Genomic DNA, 18,034 nt, shown 5'->3' with positions numbered 1-18,034 from the left:
CCCTCTCCCATTCTATGAAAAATCTCTTCCATGTCTACCTGATAACAACCCCTGACCAGCTTATATGTCTCAATCATATTCCCCCTCTTTCACCTATTCACGACGCACTGCAACTTGCAATCTCTTAATCTGTCCTTGTACTCCACATTCCAAAGACCAGTGACTACCTTTGTGAATCTTCTCTGTACCCTTTCCAACATATCCTCGTCACCATGAACCCAGCAACCAAATCTGTGCACAATAATACATATGAGGCCTGATCAAGGCCTTATACAATGGAATCATAACCTCTCTATTTCTGCATGTCAGGGTTCTCTGCATCACTGCCATTAATCAATGTGATGTCTTCATGACTTGAACAATGTGGCCACTGAATTTCAGGTCCTTGTCCACAATCGCTCTTAGATTGTGGACAAGTCTCTCATGTCCTCTACTTCTGTTAAAGTTTCCCCACCAAGTGTATACTTTGCAGCCCATCGTTGCTTACCAAATCTCAAAACCTTAAACTTGGTAACACTGAACTAACAGTTCCACTTACCTGCCCATTCATGCAATCTATTCAAGTCCTCTTGTAAGACATTAACATCAGCCTGACTGTGCATTGCTCTCCCCAGTTTCATCATTTGCAAACAGCTGGATGTCACTAATTAAACCCAACCCCAATATCATTAACATACAAATTGAACAACAATGGCCCCAAAACTGACCCCTGCGGCACACCACTGGAGACCTTTCTCTTTCGAGATACTGCACGCCAATAAACAACTTTCTGATACCTATCTGACAGCCAGTCACTGATCCAACACAGAAATCTGTTATCCAATCCCATCTGTTTCAATTTATTTAAGAGCTTTTCATGTGGCAGTCTATCAAAAGCCTTTGCAAAATTTGTCACCTTGTTATAGTACATAAGTAAGTTAGTGAAACATGATCTCCTCTTAACAAACCAATGCTGATAACCACAGAGAATACTGCTGTTATCAACCCATTTCTGTATCCTACTTCTCACCAATCTCTCCAGGACCTTCCAGGAACTCCAGATATACAGACTATAATTTGAAGCTATAGCCTTATCACAACCTTTATGCAGTGGAACAATTTTACCTTCCTTCCACTCCCTGGGAACCTGTGCTGTTGCAAAACTTTTATTAAATAGGCATGCTAATGCTACTGCCAGTTCCCTGGAACATAAGATGCATGGTGATATGTCATCAAATCCTATCGCCTTATTAACATCAAGGTTATTTATTTCCTTAAATACTTCCTGCTCATTCACAATTAAGCTCTCTCTCCTATGTCCTCTACACTTAAGTTCCTCATGATTACACCCTGATCAGGATGAAACACCCTTATAAATTGATCACTGAATATCTCAACAATGTCTTCTGCAGCAGGTTACCATTTTACCATTTTCATCTCTTAACGTGATTCATCTTTCCATGATCATTCTTCCTTCTACTTGCCACATATCTAAAAAACTCTCTAGGGTTTTTTCCATAGCCTGATTTGCCAATTTCTGCTCATACTCTACTTTTGCTTTCCTTACTAAATGAGTCACTCTCCTGGCTTGTTCTTTATATTCTTCATGTGACTGATTGCCATTATTCATCTTGTACTTCCTCCAAAGTACTTTCTTTTTCAAGATTTCATGCTTAAGTTCCACATTCATCCATTTTATACCTACCTTATTCAGTCTTTTGGCCTTTGGGATACATTCGTATCCTAATCATTGATGCTGTTATGTATTTCTTTGTAAGTTCCCATGCAGCATTTATTTCCTTATCGCTCAACTCCTCATTCCATGTTATAGCTCCAAGTTGTCTCCTAAGCTTGTCTATGGTGTCAAGTAGCGGGTTACGGAAAAGGAAGAAGAAGATGCACATGATATTTGAAAAGAAAAATTTGTATGAAACATTTAAAAAGATTAAGTTAAGCAGATTTCGGAGGTGAGCTGTAGACTCAAATATACAATGTTATGAAAAACTGAAAACAGTTTGAAAATAAGAACCATATCTTCGAGACCTACAGCAAAGGAAAACATTTCAACTAGGGGAGGATGTGTGAGTTGTCTGCAAGGATATAAAAATCATGAAATCATGGTAGACTCATATTACTTTGGGAAGAAAGAAAATAAACAACCTAAAAGTAGCAAAATTTTCTGGAAGCTATTGAGGGGAAAAAAAAAAAAAATAATAAATAACTAGTCCATGTCCTGAACAGAAATCCAGTAGGTACTTATTGAAATTTGCTCTGCTCTTTATTTCCAAATTTCCCCAGAACATTTCTATGCATTTAGTAATAATTTCTTATTATCCTGTTTAGATCTCCAACAAAGACCAAGGTCACTGTGAGATAAATACAATACCTACTCCTACTTTTGCCTGCAAAGAAGGAGCAGCTTTGGTATTTAATGTTATCTGTTTGTTTTGTGGAAGGAATAAGAATAAGGGCCCAAGTTTACATGATGGGAAAATCATGCCACTATTACATGAAACTAGCTAAGTTACCTCCAATTACAAAATGACAGAAGAATTACAGGTTAGGGTGGAGTGGAGTGGAGCGGGATGGGATAGAGAGAGAGAGAGAGAGAGAGAGATGAAACTTACTGGTATTTGTTTTGAATAACTTCAGGTTAGACATCTGGCAAATACTGAAGAAGAAAGGAATGTAGACATAGACAATGTAGACTGAACCAGATTTCTTCATCTGAAAATGAGAGACTACACTGTGACCATGAGGTATGGATCAACTGAAGTTGCAGCCATAATTCTTCAAACACAAGGAAGGTAAGCAATGTCTGCAACTTCAGTTGATCCATACCTCATGGTCACAATGTATCCTTTCATTTTTGCTGGACTATGTGTGCATGAAAAACATTTTGTGCACAAGTTTCCAGTCTCAGACTCTGTGTGTGTGGGAGGTAGCCTGTGCTCACAACAGCAAAAATCACAAGCCACAAACTTAATTTGATATGCTTAAAATCGGTAACAACATCATTGTTAAAAGATGTTGTACAATGCATGTTAATTATTTCTATCAGAGCAATCTAAATGTATACTCCTTCAGCTACTTATGTATATTCAGTATTTATAAACAAATTACATCAAGTTCTAGAATAGGAAATTCTATGCCATGGGTAGAGTGCCATGGGAAGAGGCCAGAGTGATTATTAGAATTTGGGGAGCAAAATGAGACAGCAAATTAATTAAACATTGGAAATTCTAGAGTTTAATGCATATAAACTGCTAATGTAATATTTCTTATATTATTTCTTATAATATTATATTATAATATTTCTTATAAGATTATAGCTAGACAATAAAAGAAAAGGCCTAGCTATAACCAGTCAAGTAACTTTCCAGACAGCAGACACTAAACGAATATGCTTCTGAAACTTGCTGATGCCAGTCAGTTCACTCACAAGACACAGGCTAAAAGTAATAACTAATTAGAGTACATTAAGTTGGAATGGGTTAGAGCAATGGTTAATCTAACTAAAATCAAACTGATGACAAGTTCAAATCAAACTGAACTAAAATTAACAGATAATCAATGAAATTATGGAGAAAAATATTTAGTTTTAAGGGAAAATAAGATAAAGAAATAAGTAGAAGAATCAAAAAAACAAAGCATTTTGGCTGTATAAAGATTATCTGTTAAGAGAGTTACCTGTATGCCTAATGAGAAAGCTTTTTAATATATACATTATTCCAGTGTTTACCTATAGAAATGAAACATGTGTAACAACTAAAAAACAACAAGACAGGATGCATGTTGCTCAAATGCCTCAGTAGAAGATATTGTGGAATGTTGCAAAGCATGTATATGAAGATGGGTTGGCCATATTAGCTGACTGCCAGACAAAAGGTGGACAAAATTAAACATTGAATGGATGCCAAGAGAAAAAGAGAAGGAAAGGTCAACAAAGAACAAGATGGAGGAATGATCTACAGAGGTTTGACATGAGATGGTAAACATTGTCTAAAGACAGACAGAACTGAAAAGTTAAGGGGAAGGGCTATATCCAGCAGCAAATGGAAAGAGACCAAAGAAAAAGTAGTTGTAAAGACAAAAAGGAATGCCTTGTGTGAAAAAGTACAATGAGTTTTTTGGTTGCTGCAGATGCTATGGCTGAGATGAGTTTGTATCAGGAAACACTGCAGGTGTAAGTCAGTCTAATAAAGAGAAATCGGATCATTTGGATATATGAGTGTTATCAAAAGTAAGGAGAAAGCTCAGATATCCAAACATGATCAGATGGGGAAATTATACAGGACTTTCTTTTGGTAGCTTTTTAAGTTCACCAGATTATCCTCAACTCACTGAAGAACAGTCACTGGAGGATCTTGAAGATTGACTTTTTTTCAGTGAGTATTTGAAGTCAGGTCATTTATGAACAAGAGGAAGAGAATGGCTGAAAGTACAGTGCCCCATAGGGTATTGCTGCAGTGGTTGGGCAATCTGAGGAGAGGAAATAATCCATGTAGTGAGCAACCAGAGTAGAAGCTGGCAACCCAGTTGCCAGGATTTGAAGTCAGGTTATTTATGTACAGGAGGAAGAGAATGGCTGAAAGCACAGTGCCATGAGGTACTGTTGCAGTGGTGGGGAAATCTGAAAAAATCATCTATCACACATAGTGAGCAAACCGGAGTAGAAGCTGGCGATCCATTTGCAAAAGTTGAAGACAGACCATATGATGGTAATTTGCTGAACAGACCTCTATGCCAGGCCTAATCAAATGCCTTAGGAGTGACCACGAGTTTCTCCAAGCTTTTCCATGGCTTGGGTCCTGAGGCTGATGGTGAATGCTAGAGGATCAGCTGTCGATTGAGAGTGGCAGAATCCAAATTGCTGGTCACTGATTAGCTATAAACCAAGTGTGTTGATGACCTTCCCCATAGTTTTTTGAGAGAATGGAAGTGAGAGAAATTGTCAATAGTTTGATGTCAACTTTCATCATCTTTATTTGGAATGGGCTAATTTAGGCTAGGCTTGTTTCCATACTGCAGGGTAGATGTTAGTCAATTTCGTAAAATCAAAGAGGCAATATAAGATAGGTGTTAATTCCAGAGCACAAGTTTTTAGCACAATAGGTGGTATGCCATCAGAATCAGATACACTGTGCATATTCAGTATATTCAGCATTCATCTTATTTCTTTCCTTCTGGCAGAAAACTAAAGATAGCATGAAGTGAGTAACACTTGGTAGAATGAGATACTTTGCTGTGATCATCAATGCAGAAATTAGAAGAGGAACATGATGCTGGTAGACAAGCCTTGCCTTTGAGCAATTATTACAATAGTACCATTTGGATGTGAAAGAGGTGGAAACATAAGTTGCACCTGATGGATTTGGCAAAGGATCAGAAAGCAAGCTTGTTGTATTATCTAGCCCTTTCAAAATATAATTTAGATTTATTCGTGTATTTTTATTTATTTATTTATTTTTGCTGCAATTGTTGCACAAGCTGATCATGAACAAATAGTATGATTATTCAAGTGAACTATTCAAGTGTGGATGATAGACTGGACCAACAAAATTTTGAAGAATTGCCCTAATGATAACAGAGAACAATGATTATCCTATAAAGAAGGAAAAACAGCCGTAATCAACAATATTTCAACAGAAATACTTAAAGGGGAACAACCGCATGTTAGCGCACTGCACAAAATTTGCCAGCATGTGTGGAATATTAAGATTTGGCCAAAAAAATTAATGCACAGTTATTCCCATTCCAAAAAAAGGAAACAGCAAAAACTGCAATGATTTTAGGATATCTTATTCTCATGTACTGAAGCAAAAATATAATTGAATTTTTCAGACTTCCAGGCTGGATTTAAAAAGAACAATAGTGCAAATGATCATATATTCATGCTCCAGATGACTGGAGAAAAATACATAGAACATAATACAGTAATGTGCCATAATTTTACTGACCTACAGAAAGCCTTTGGTTCTATTTGGCATAATGCTCTTTGGAAAATTCTGCAACATTATGGAATAGATAGCAAAATTAACATGACTGACTGAATCCCTGTACTCATCATCTGAAATGATGGTTGAAATCAAGGGAAATTACATCACTCCGTTTCCAATGAAGTGAGACAGGAGTACAAATTATTGCCAATGTTATTTAACTGTTTTCTCGAATATATTGTAAAAGAAGCTTTGGAGTGTGATATTGGAGTTATGGTAGGAGGAAGAAGAATAAAAAACCATCTAAAGTTTGCTGACAATAATGATCTTCTAGCAGAAAACAAATCAGATTTTCAGGAAATCACCACAATCATTTATTTCACTGGTCCAAGAGATAACATTATAACTAAGAAATGAAGAAAACAACTCACCTGGCTTGGTCATATCAGCAGATTAAATGGTCTACCAATGCAAGTTCTTGAAGGACTTATTCCAGGAACTTGAAAATGAGGCAGACCTAGAATAAACTGGATAGACAATATAAAAAAATTGGACAGGTGCTTTACTTACAGAGCTGAGCTGATTGTAAAGTGTCAATCAAGGACTGAGTGGACGATTTCTGTGAGAATATTTCCTAATATCTGCTCTACAGTTCTTTGTGGACTAAGGGATGAAGAAGAGTTGCAAGCTGCAATGTAGGTTAAGTGCAATGTTGAACTTTTAGTCTCAAGCCATTTACGATATATTGAAATTTTTTTTCATGGACTGCCTTGGGACACATGTTGGAAAAGATAGGGGTCAGGAATTTTGGGTGTAGTGAGGAATGAAGGCCTTCATTTCAATTACAATTATTTATATTATTTGATCTAAGCATGCATGTAGATCAGGAAATCTGAACCAGTAATTAGACCATGGAAAGGAGAAGTAGAAGTCAGAGGAGTTTGGCATCCATGTAATGCCAAAGGACATCAGACTGAGAATGGTTGGGTGTATGTTGTACTAAAGAAAACTTGGATCAAGTGTATGAATTACCAAGAGGAGAAATAACATTTATGGGATATTTAGAACATGAGCTTGTTAGGAAGAAGTCAAAAGGTATTGGTAAGATATTGAGGGTTGTCTGGTAGAAAACGAACTACTTGTCTGCTTGATCACTGGAAATGGAGAAAGGAAGGTAATTTGAGTTGTGAGCACTGAAGTCCCCCAAGGAAAATAATCTCGCTATTTGGATAATTTGCCTGCAGAAAATCAAACTTCAGACATGGGTACTGAAAGAGGCTGGAGTGATTATTAGAATTTGGGGAGTAAAAAGAGACAGCAAATTAATTAAACATTGGTTAATAAGGAAATTCTAATTTCCCTACTAACCAGCTATGGTTTTAAACCAAAAAAATAAGAGGTTTTGCTTTCTCCGTGGGATGTCGATTCTGATGAATACACAAGTGCGACCCTTGGTGGTGAAGGAACTGTGCAAGGGAGAGTAGTTGTTCGAGGTTACCAGCTAAGGTTCTGTTAGGAATAACAAAGCTGGTTTTGATGATTATAGGTGGTTATTTATCTGCTGCTACTGAGGTCAGGAATGTCTGTAAAGTGTATATATTGTTAATATATATTATTATATTGTTTTGTAAGGATTATTAAATGTTTGTGTTTTCATTGCTTTTTTAGATTTTTGGTTGGATTTTTAATTTTTTTTAGTGGGAGATTTTTTGTGATTTATAGTAAAAACTGAAATTCATTGAACCTTCACAAAGAGTTCACATGTGACCTTCACAGTTCCCCTACATACCACCATACTTGGGATTCCTGCCAGGCATAAAATAAAAAAGTAAGTGATAGTAATTAATCACCAGCTAATCAGAAACTCTCCATATTCACTACTATCTTATTCATATCAGTGTACTATATAGCAGATAGCCTGCAAAACTATTTTACTGTGGTACCTTTGACTGGGAGAGGGTCTAGGTCCCCTACGGTGTATTTGACATGTACTTATACAGAAGAGCCATTATGTTCTAATTCTAACGTGAAGCGGATGCAACAATATAGGTTGTTTAAATAGTTTGTAAATTCATCTGGTTATTTTTAGATCATGACCAGATGATAAAAAGCAACATAACAAAGCCAAATACTCGATTTAAAATGGCAGTTTTTTTCTAGAGCATGTTTTTCACATGGATGTTCACTAGGCATGGAGAAAACAATTATACTCACTCACTACTCACTTTCTATTTGTAGTGTCAATCACCAATCTCAAAAACAATGTCCGTGTGTTTTTGAGATTGGTGATTGGTGTTTTTGAATAGTCTGATCATGTAAGGATGGAAAAGTAGTGTCAGATATTAGATCTCCTCCTGGAAGTCTCTGAACAGAACAAACTTAATATGCACTTTGCAGAACACCAACATTACCTCCAGGCTTAATCACACCACAAGACTCAGAGAAGAAAATTAAGCATTATCGGGATTCCTATGTGGAACATGAAACATCTTAAGTAACAATGAAAAAGGAAAATAACCAAGAACTTAAACACTTCAGAACAACAACCATCACAAAATGGACATAAATCCAAATATATATATAGACAGATAACTTATACACTTGCCACCCAAGGAAGTCAAAAGTGAACAGGACAATTGGGATTATAAAGGAGCCCTAACTCCTTATTTCATCTTGTTGTAACATCAAAGATATTAACAATTGCAATATAATTGATGCTATCCTTCACTTTAAAAACTGGAAAGGTACAAAATATAATTCTTTTATGTTAATTTCCAATTTTGGACAGACAGGCCACACTGGAAAGTTCGGTAATCAGAAAGCATAATAGATGTCAAAAAGGGGGTGCTTAAGGGTCAAAGCTGTATAACTAAGAGGAGACCTCCACATAGCCTTTAAAGGAATGCGGAGAACCGACCAGGGCTTCCGACCTAATGTCCAATCCTCACCTTCTCGTGGTGCACCCTGTTGGGTATCTACTTGGATACTGAACGAACGAGGATGGGCTGGCAATTTGGGATTTAGCCGACCAAATTGTATTCTTATTGGTTAAACCAAAATAAAAAATGATGGTACAACATGACAAAATTTCATGCCGGCTGGGGCATTGCTCGGTTAAACAAGGCCCACATTGTTTTCGCCAGGGAACCAGGGCGAACAGCAATAAGTCAGCTACTGGAACAAATTTGAAATCTGAAAACAAACCCCAACTCAACATCACCAGAGTTAAAGATAGGTACTATCACCATAAGAAGCCTGAATGGCAAAGAAATCGAGCTAGCTGAGGAATTAGATAAGTACCAGATTGACATAATAGGGGTGAATGAAACAAAAAGACCAAAACTGGTGAGATCTTTCTGAGCAATAAATACAAAATGTTATATTCAGGCAATGACAATCAAGGAATAGAAGGAGTAGCCATAGTATTCAACACAAAATACGAGGCTAATCTTCTTGAATGGCAGTCAGTCTCGAGTAGAGTAATGTGGGCAAATATGAGAATAGGGAACTGGACAATAAGACTTATTTGTGCCTATGGTCGCACAGAAGGTTCTACTAAGGTAGAAGTGGAGAAATTTTTTGAGGCATTAGAAAAAGCAACTGACACAATGAAAAATGAAAAGTTGGTCCTTGTTGGGGATCTAAATAGCAGAGTAGGAAATGATTGTGAGACATACAAAAATATTTTGGGAAAATTTGGAGAAAAGAGCAAAGCTAATAATAATGGCAAATATCTGTTGGATTTCTGCTCAGGACATGGACTGGTTATTACTAACACCATGTTCCAACATAAAAATGTGCACAAATTCACATGGAGAGAAGAGGATAGGAATAAGAAAAGTCTCATCGACTATGTTATTGTTGATAGTGATGTTTTCTTCCTGGTGCAGGACACCAGAGTGTACAGAGGATTTGAAATTGGAAGTGATCACTATTTAGTCTTGAGCAGGATAAAATTGAATTTCATATTGAAAAGAATAACATGTAAGAAAGTTTTAAAGCGAATAAAAGTTGAGCAGCTTTCAGATGTGAAATGTAGACTAAAATGCACAAAGGTTATTGAAGAAAAAATGAAAGAGTTTGAGAACAGGAATCAAACCTTGGAGATTCAGTGGCAAACTCTGAAGAAAACATTGATTGATTCTGCCAGAGAGGCAAGTGGTGAGGTTGTCTGCAAGGATCAAAAAATCAGAACTCCCTGGTGGACACAGGAAGTTAAAGAGGCAGTGAAGGAAAAAAAGAAAGCATATCAAAAGTTCCTGTCAAATAAGTCAGCTTGTGCTCTTAGAGAATATAGAGACAAATGCAAGAAAGTGAAACACTGCGTAAAACTAGCTAAACAAAAGTCATGGGAGGACTTTGGCAAGAATATAGAAAATAAATATCAAGAAGGTGGCAAAATATTCTGGAGGTTGTTGAAGAAGCTTAGGAATGGAGGAAAGAGTGCTGTAAAAGGAGTTAGAGATGATAAAGATGACATGAAAACTGGAGAAAAAGATATCCTTGAAGTATGGCGTAATTACTTTGAAAAACTGCTAAATGAAACAAGCAGTGATGACAGCACAGTGGTAAAAAACACTGACCAGGCATGCAGTCAGGAATACATATCCATACTTGAAGTAGAAAAAGCCATCAAAGGCTTGAAATGTTGAAAGGCAGCCGGAGTAGATGATATTCGACCAGAAATGCTGAAGTATGGTGGTATAAGAGTCTTACAGTGGCTGCACTGCATAGTTCAGAAAGCCTGGACAGAGGGACGAATTCCCGATGATTGGAGTAGAGCTCTCATAGTACCCATATATAAAAAGGGAAATAAAACTGAATGTGAGAATTACAGAGGTATTTCCCTATCGAGTGTTCCTGGCAAGATCTATGCAGGTATACTTGAGAAACGGTTGCAAAGAATTGTGGAAGAAAAGCTTGGTGAAGAACAAGCTGGATTCAGGCCAAACAGAGGGGGTCAGGATCAGATCTTCACTTTACGACAAATAGTCGAGAAAGCATGGGAATATAACAAAGATCTGTATTTAAGTTTTGTCGATTTGGAAAAGGTATATGATAAGGTGCCAGGAGAGAAGCTATTCAATACGCTGCAGTCATATGGTGTCAATGGGCCATTATATCAAGCAATACTTAGTCTTTATTTGAGTTGGAAGTCAGCAGTTAGAATTGAAGGAAGTACAGGAAGATGGTTTGATGTTAAATCTGGTGTGAGACAAGGATGTACATTATCCCCTCTGTTATTCATTATCTATATGGATCACATTATGAAGGAAAGTGGTATTAAACATGATATCAAAATTGGAGATGTTAATGTCAGCTCTTTGCTTTATGCAGATGATGTAATACTTCTAAATAAATCCGCTACAAGTCTGCAAGATTCTCTGACTAAATTGAATAGTTGTTGTAATAGATATGGTATGAAGGTCAGCAATAAAAAGACAAAGACAATGAAAATAGGCAGAATCATTGAAAATGTCAACTGTGTTGTGAATGGAGAACCTGTGGAACAAGTAAAACATTTCAGCCACTTAGGCACGTTTTTTACAAAAGATGGTAAATTAAATATAGAAATAGACAACAGAATCAGCAAAGCTGGTATGGTGGGAAGTCAATTGAATAAATTCATATGGAATAAGAGAGAAATTAGTCAGAACACTAAATTAGCTGTATACAAGACAGTGTTCAAACCAGTTTTAACTTATGGATCTGAGAGCTGGGTGAAGTAAAACGCTTGACCAAAGACTAGAGACCACAGATATGAGAGTCCTGAGAAAGATTATAGGCGTGAACAGATGGCATCAATGGCAATATCATATTAAAAATGAGGATATTAGGAAAGAACTTGATATTGTCAGCATCCAGGAATGCGTTAGCAGAGCTAATCTCAGGTGGTATGGTCACCTAAACAGAATGGGCGAGGAAAGATTAGCAAAACAAGTGTTCTCTGCCAGGTTGGCAGCAAAACGACCCAGAGGAAGACCAAGATATAGGTGGATTGATACGGTACAAAGTGCCTTAGACGATAGAAATATAAGATCTGATAATGTTGGAGTCTTGACCAGTAACAGACTGATTTGGAGGAAAATTGTAGATAGGAAGTTAGTAATGATATAATTTTTTCATGTAGTACTATCATATCTTGTACACCCCTTGTGGGTACATGGCAGGAATTTGATGATGTCAAAAAGAAAAAAAAACAACAACAGCAGACCTAGCATACCACATAAACAGTTGAAATTAATTAATTACTTTGGAAACAAACCGAAATGGCAAGCACTTCATCATAAGTTATTTCTACAAATTCAAGGAGGCATCGAAATTGTTATGCACTACCCAATAAAAAAAGATGACTGATTTTACATCAAATCCTGTTCTCTGTTAGAAAACATCTGAATGCACAGACCTAAGATATGGACATCAAGTGCAGTGCTGTCAGCACGACAGCATTGTGCTTGTATGATACCAACATGCATATAAATAACTATTGAAATAGTTAACAGTATATTCCTGTACCTCTGTTTGAAATTTGTAATTTCTCCTGATGTTGGAAGTTTTTTTTCACTTGGTTAGATTATAAATTATATATTTAGTTTAATCCTTTATCCAAGTGTAGGCAAACAAAGTTTGCACCTCAAGTATCTTCAGGACTGGGGCAACTCGTAGCAAAGGTGGAGTGAGTTCACATCACTTTCCTTAGTATCCCATAATGCAAAGCACATCTCCTTGCAGACATGTATAATGCTATGCACTATGGGAATGGTCACTACCCAGACCAGTTTCGACCTTTATTGAGGTCTGTTGAGTGGAAGCCAGACCCAGAGGTGATACCAAGGTTAAAGCAATGCAGAAGTCATATTTCCATATGCCAGTTGCCAAAAGGTGTGACACCTTATTGTTAGATTACTCTGGATTAGAAAAAGATGTTGGAAGTTTTTTTCACTTGGTTAGACTATAAATTATATATTTAGTTTAATCCTTTATCCAAGTATAAGCAAACAAAGTTTGCACCTGAAGGGATACTAAGAAAAGTGATGTGAACTGAGTCCACCTTTGTCACGAGTTGCCTCAGTCCTGAAGATACTTCAGATGCAAACTTTGTTTGCTTACGCTTGGATAAAGGATTAAACTAAATATATAATTTAATTGCTTCTGATAATTTTACCATCTGTATATTTCTCCTGAAGAAGTGTACTAAAATGTACTTGAAATATGGTTGAATAAAGTATTAATAAGCATTAGAGAGCTTATTCAGTTATATTATTGCCATGTGGTTAATAATGCCAATCCATGTTGCTTATTTGAGACCTAAAGCATCTTTAGGTCTTTGTTAGGCTATTAACTAATCTTTACTAGGAACAGACTGCATCTTTGAGAATAAATAGAGAGACCTCAGAAGAATTCCCAGTTCAGAAAGGTGTGAGACAAAGCTGTGTCTTTTCTCCGATTCTCTTTAACCCGTACACAGAAGAAATATTTAATAAAATTAGTAACCTCAAAGGAATCACTGTAGGGGACAGAAATATTAATACCCTAAGATATGCAGATGACACGGTTCTTCTAGCTGAAAACAAATATGACCTCAAAACTCTTATAGATGAAACCTTCAAGTATAGTGAACAGTATGGCCTCAGTTTCGACTTTAAGAAGACAAAAATCATGATAATTTCAAGAGAAAAGAAAATACCAAAAATATGCATCAATATAAAAGGAAATAAATTAGAACAGGTGCAAAAATACATATACCTCGAACACTTGATCACAGAGGATGGCAGGACAGAAGATGAAATTAGAAAAAGGATTGAAATTGCAAGGTCAACTTTCAACAGTATGAAAAATCTACTAACATCTAGAGAATTAAATCTGAAAACAAGACTAAGAAGCTCCAAATGCTACATATGGTCTACATTATTATATGGAGTAGAGACATGGACACTCTCCACTCTGAGTGTGAAAAAACTGGAGGCCTTTGAAATGTGGATGCTGCGAAGAATTATGAGAATATCATGGAAAGACAAATGAAGAGGTACTAGAGATGGCAGACGTAAACAGGAGCCAGATGAAAGAAATTAAAAAGAGAAAAGTCAGATATTTTGGACATATTCTGAGACATAACTGCCTACAAAGGACACTTCTCGAAGGAACTGTTGAGGGAAAGAGAGGAAGACAAAGACTGGAGTGGATGAAAAATATAGAAGACTGGACCTATCTCTCATATGAGGAATGCAGCAGAGAGGTGCAGAATAGAACATGGTGGAGACACATGGTAGTCAATCTCCTGGAGGGAGAAGACACCTGACAGGACAGGAAAGCATCTTTGAGAAGAATCATGCTTTATATCCAGGGCAAAGAATTACAGATTATTAACTGCATAACTCACTAATGGTACTAATGTGCTATATGTTTCCAAGCTTTTATGAAGAAGAATGTCATTAAAAACAACAAAAGAGAAACAGAATAATTATTAGCACAATAGTATATATAAAAATATGATTCTGTCCCAGGACATCATTCTATAGTTCTGAATGACTGAAAAAACTGACAGAAAAGACTAATTGAATTACTTGTAATAAGAAAAATGCAGCTGATTTGTTATACAAAAAACAATTATTTATTAAAAAGTATTATAAATATTTTAAAATATTAATAAACAAACCTCAGTATATGTTTTTTTTGTTATATGCACATTTTTTGCTCGATATGATGGTCGGCGACGTTTGTAATCTCTCTGTTCTGCAAGAATTTCTAAGCGACTTTTAGGTTTGCCATTATCTAGTTTTACAAATAAAAGGAAACAGTAATAGAAATTAATGGCATTATTAATAGCAAAGATAATCAAATAAAAACACTACACAGTAATAATACTTTTTTTCATTTATTTAAAATATTCCAAGTAGAGTTTTATTCTCTATTTGTTTATTTTATTCTCCACTTAAAAGAATACAACAGAGTATTTGTTGTACTGATATGAAACATTTGATTTTATGGTATGCAAATTAAATTTTGGCATTTATTGATTGAATGAAGAGGCATTTGATTCAATCTCAATATCAGCTATTTTAGAAGCTCTTAGAAAAAATCAAGGAATTGGGGAAAATAATACTTTTTTCATTTATTTAAAATATTCCAAGTAGAGTTTTATTCTCTATTATGGGGCAAACTTAGTGATATACTTTAGCCATATATATAAAAATTCAGCTGTAGCTATAAAATCAGGAACAAATATGAACAAATATCCTATAAAAAAAAAAAAAGGGAGTTAGACAGGGATATGCCATTTCACCTAAATTATTTACAGCAGCCCTAGAGGAAATTTTCAAAAACCCAGATTAGAAAAATAGAGGAATTATAGTAAAGAAGAAGAAGAAAGAACTACTAAAAAACGATTCATTGATGACATTGTTCTTTTAGGACACTCTGCAGGAGAACTTCAAATGATCTATGAACTGAAAGTAGAAAGTAAAAAGAAAAATATAAAAAGACAAAACAAAAATAGCATATAATAAATACATCACCAAAAATCCGATACAAATAGAACACCAGGAAATTGATATGGTAACCTCAAATATAATTTAATTGCCTTTGATAATTTAACCATCTCCTGAAACTTCTTCAACGTTTCAAGTATTCAACAGTGATCTTTTTTCATATAGGAAAAAAGATCACTGTTGAGGAAGATGCTGAAGAAGAAATTACACGTGGAATTCCACTTGGTCGAATAGCCTTCGAAAAACACCCTAAGGAAACATCCCAATCTGATTTAAAGAAAAAATATTCAATAGTTGTATACTTTTGTCATCACCATATGGAGGTGAAACATGGACTTTGACTAAAAAATTGAGCAACAAGTTGAGGATTATATAGTAGGAAATAGAAAGAGCAATACTTGAATACTTGGATTAGAGCTCAGAATAGGGTGAGAGACATTATAATACAGCCATTAAAAGATCCAAATGGCAATGGCCAGATTATATTGCAAGAAGTAACACTCAAAAATGGACCAAGTTGATATCAGAATGGCAACCCAGAGATGGATTAAGCTATAAGAAGACCAAAGAGGAAGGATGAGATTAAAGAGATGGCAGGAATTCGGTGACATAGAAAGGCTCAAGATAGAAATGGAAGACTTTGAGGTAGGCCTTTGTCCAACAGTGGACAGAAAATGGGCGATAATGATGGTGCAGTAATTCTTGCTGCGGAATATGTTATAAACATATTCCACAGCAACAATATCTCAGTTTAGATGAGATATCAAACAAAACTCTATTCATCTATCTTTTGCAATATTTAATTAATTCATCAACATTGCTTTTAAGAATATTTTGGTTATTCATTTACTCTAATAGAGTTAAAGTACAATTAAAGATAGCTTGAAATAATATTTCCATTATATGTTTGCAGCACAAAATAAAAACATTGTTAGAGAAAGTTTATAATTTTATTCAAACTATACTGAAAGGAAAACTTTTCATTATATATAGCAGCTTGAATTCAACTATTGAATTATTTCTCCATTCAGTGGACATTATGAATAGAATTGATTGTTGCTTAACATTACAAATAATTTGGATATCACTCACTCTCCACTTCCATATCAATTTAAGTTTAGTGTAACAAAAGAAATGACCTCATCATCAATAATAAATTTGTGACATATATCCTCATGGATATTAGATAGTACTACATGAAAAGGTTATTACTAACTTCCTATTAACAATTTTCCTCCAAATTAATATGTTATCTGTCAAGATTTCAATATTATCATATCTTTTATTTCTGTCTTCTAGGTCACTTTTTTGTATTAATCAACCTACATCTTGCTCCTCTTCTTCTGAGTCTTTTTTCCTGCCATTCTGTAAAGAGCACTTGTTTTGCTAACATTTCCTTTCCCATTCTGTTCAAGTGGCAATACTACCAGATATTAGCTCTGCTCACAATATTCCTAAATGCTAACAATGTCAAATTTCTTAATATCCACATTTTTAACATGATACCACCACTGCCATATATTCATCATCATCATGCGATTCAAGGATTTAGGCCTAGCATGGCCTGTTCCGGCCTTAGAAGTCATCACTGAATCGTTTAAGAGGACTTCCTGGTTTTCTTTTTCCTAATGGATTGTACTTTAAGGCTTGTTTTCTTTCTGTTTTCTTTGGTAATCTTTCTGTTTTCATTCTTTGAACGTGTTCCATCCATTTATGTTTATATTTTTTTTATTTTTTTATTTTACTGGTTCTGGGTTTAATTCTTTCATAATTTTTTCGTTTCTCATCATCATCAAATTCCTGACATATACCCTCAAGGGGTGTACAGGATATGATAGTACTAAATGAAAAATTTACATCATTACTAACTTCCTATCTACAATTTTCCTCCAAATCAGTCTGTTACTTGTCAAGACTCCAATGTTATCAGATCTTATATTTCTATCGTCTAAGGCACTTTGTACTGTATCAATCCACCTATATCTTGGTCTTCATCTGGGTCTTTTCCTGCCAACCTGGCAGAGAACACTTGTTTTGCTAATCTTTCCTCGCCCATTCTGTTTAAGAGACCATACCACCTGAGATTAGCTCTGCTAATGCATTCTGGATGCCGACAATGTCAAGTTCTTTCCAAATATCCTCGTTTTTAATATGATATTACCATTGATGCCATTTGTTCACGCCTCTAATCTTTCTCAGGACTCTCATATCTGTGGTCTCTAGTCTTTGGTCAAGTGTTTTACTTCTGACCCAGCTCTCAGATCCATAAGTTAAAACTGGTTTCAACACTGTCTCGTAAACAGCTAATTTAGTGTTCTGACTAATTTCTCTCTTATTCCATATGAATTTATTCAATTGACTTCCAACCATACCAGCTTTGTTGATTCTGTTGTCTATTTCCATATTTAATTTACCATCTTCAGTAAAAATCGTGCCTAAGTAGCTGAAATGTTTTACTTGTTCCACAGGTTCCCCATTCACAACACAGTTGACATTTTCAACAATTCTACTTATTTTCATTGGCTTTGTCTTTTTAATGCTGAGCTTCATACCATATCTAATACAACAGTTATTCAATTTAGTCAGGGAATCTTACAAACTTGTAGCGGATTTATTTAGAAGTATAAC

The 18,034-nt window shown here is 35.5% G+C and overlaps 1 protein-coding gene across 1 annotated transcript in view; it reads right to left on the bottom strand.

Annotated features, from left to right (window-relative positions):
* LOC150097658 (U11/U12 small nuclear ribonucleoprotein 48 kDa protein-like) overlaps positions 1–18,034 on the bottom strand; it is a 192,819-nt gene that overhangs the window by 28,189 nt on the left and 146,596 nt on the right. The window contains exon 6 of the mRNA XM_090407134.1: positions 14,575–14,690. Within this exon, the coding sequence (XP_090263260.1) occupies positions 14,575–14,690 (116 nt within the window). The remainder of the gene's footprint in view (positions 1–14,574; positions 14,691–18,034) is intronic.

The sequence above is a fragment of the Typopeltis vanoorti genome, chromosome 17 (genome assembly GCF_054136105.1).
Source record: "Typopeltis vanoorti isolate ZY-2024b chromosome 17, IOZ_Tvanoo_1.0, whole genome shotgun sequence".
Lineage (NCBI taxonomy): Eukaryota > Metazoa > Arthropoda > Arachnida > Uropygi > Thelyphonidae > Typopeltis > Typopeltis vanoorti.
Note: the sequence above shows the minus strand (reverse complement) of the source record. Positions and strands in the feature narration are given on the sequence as shown.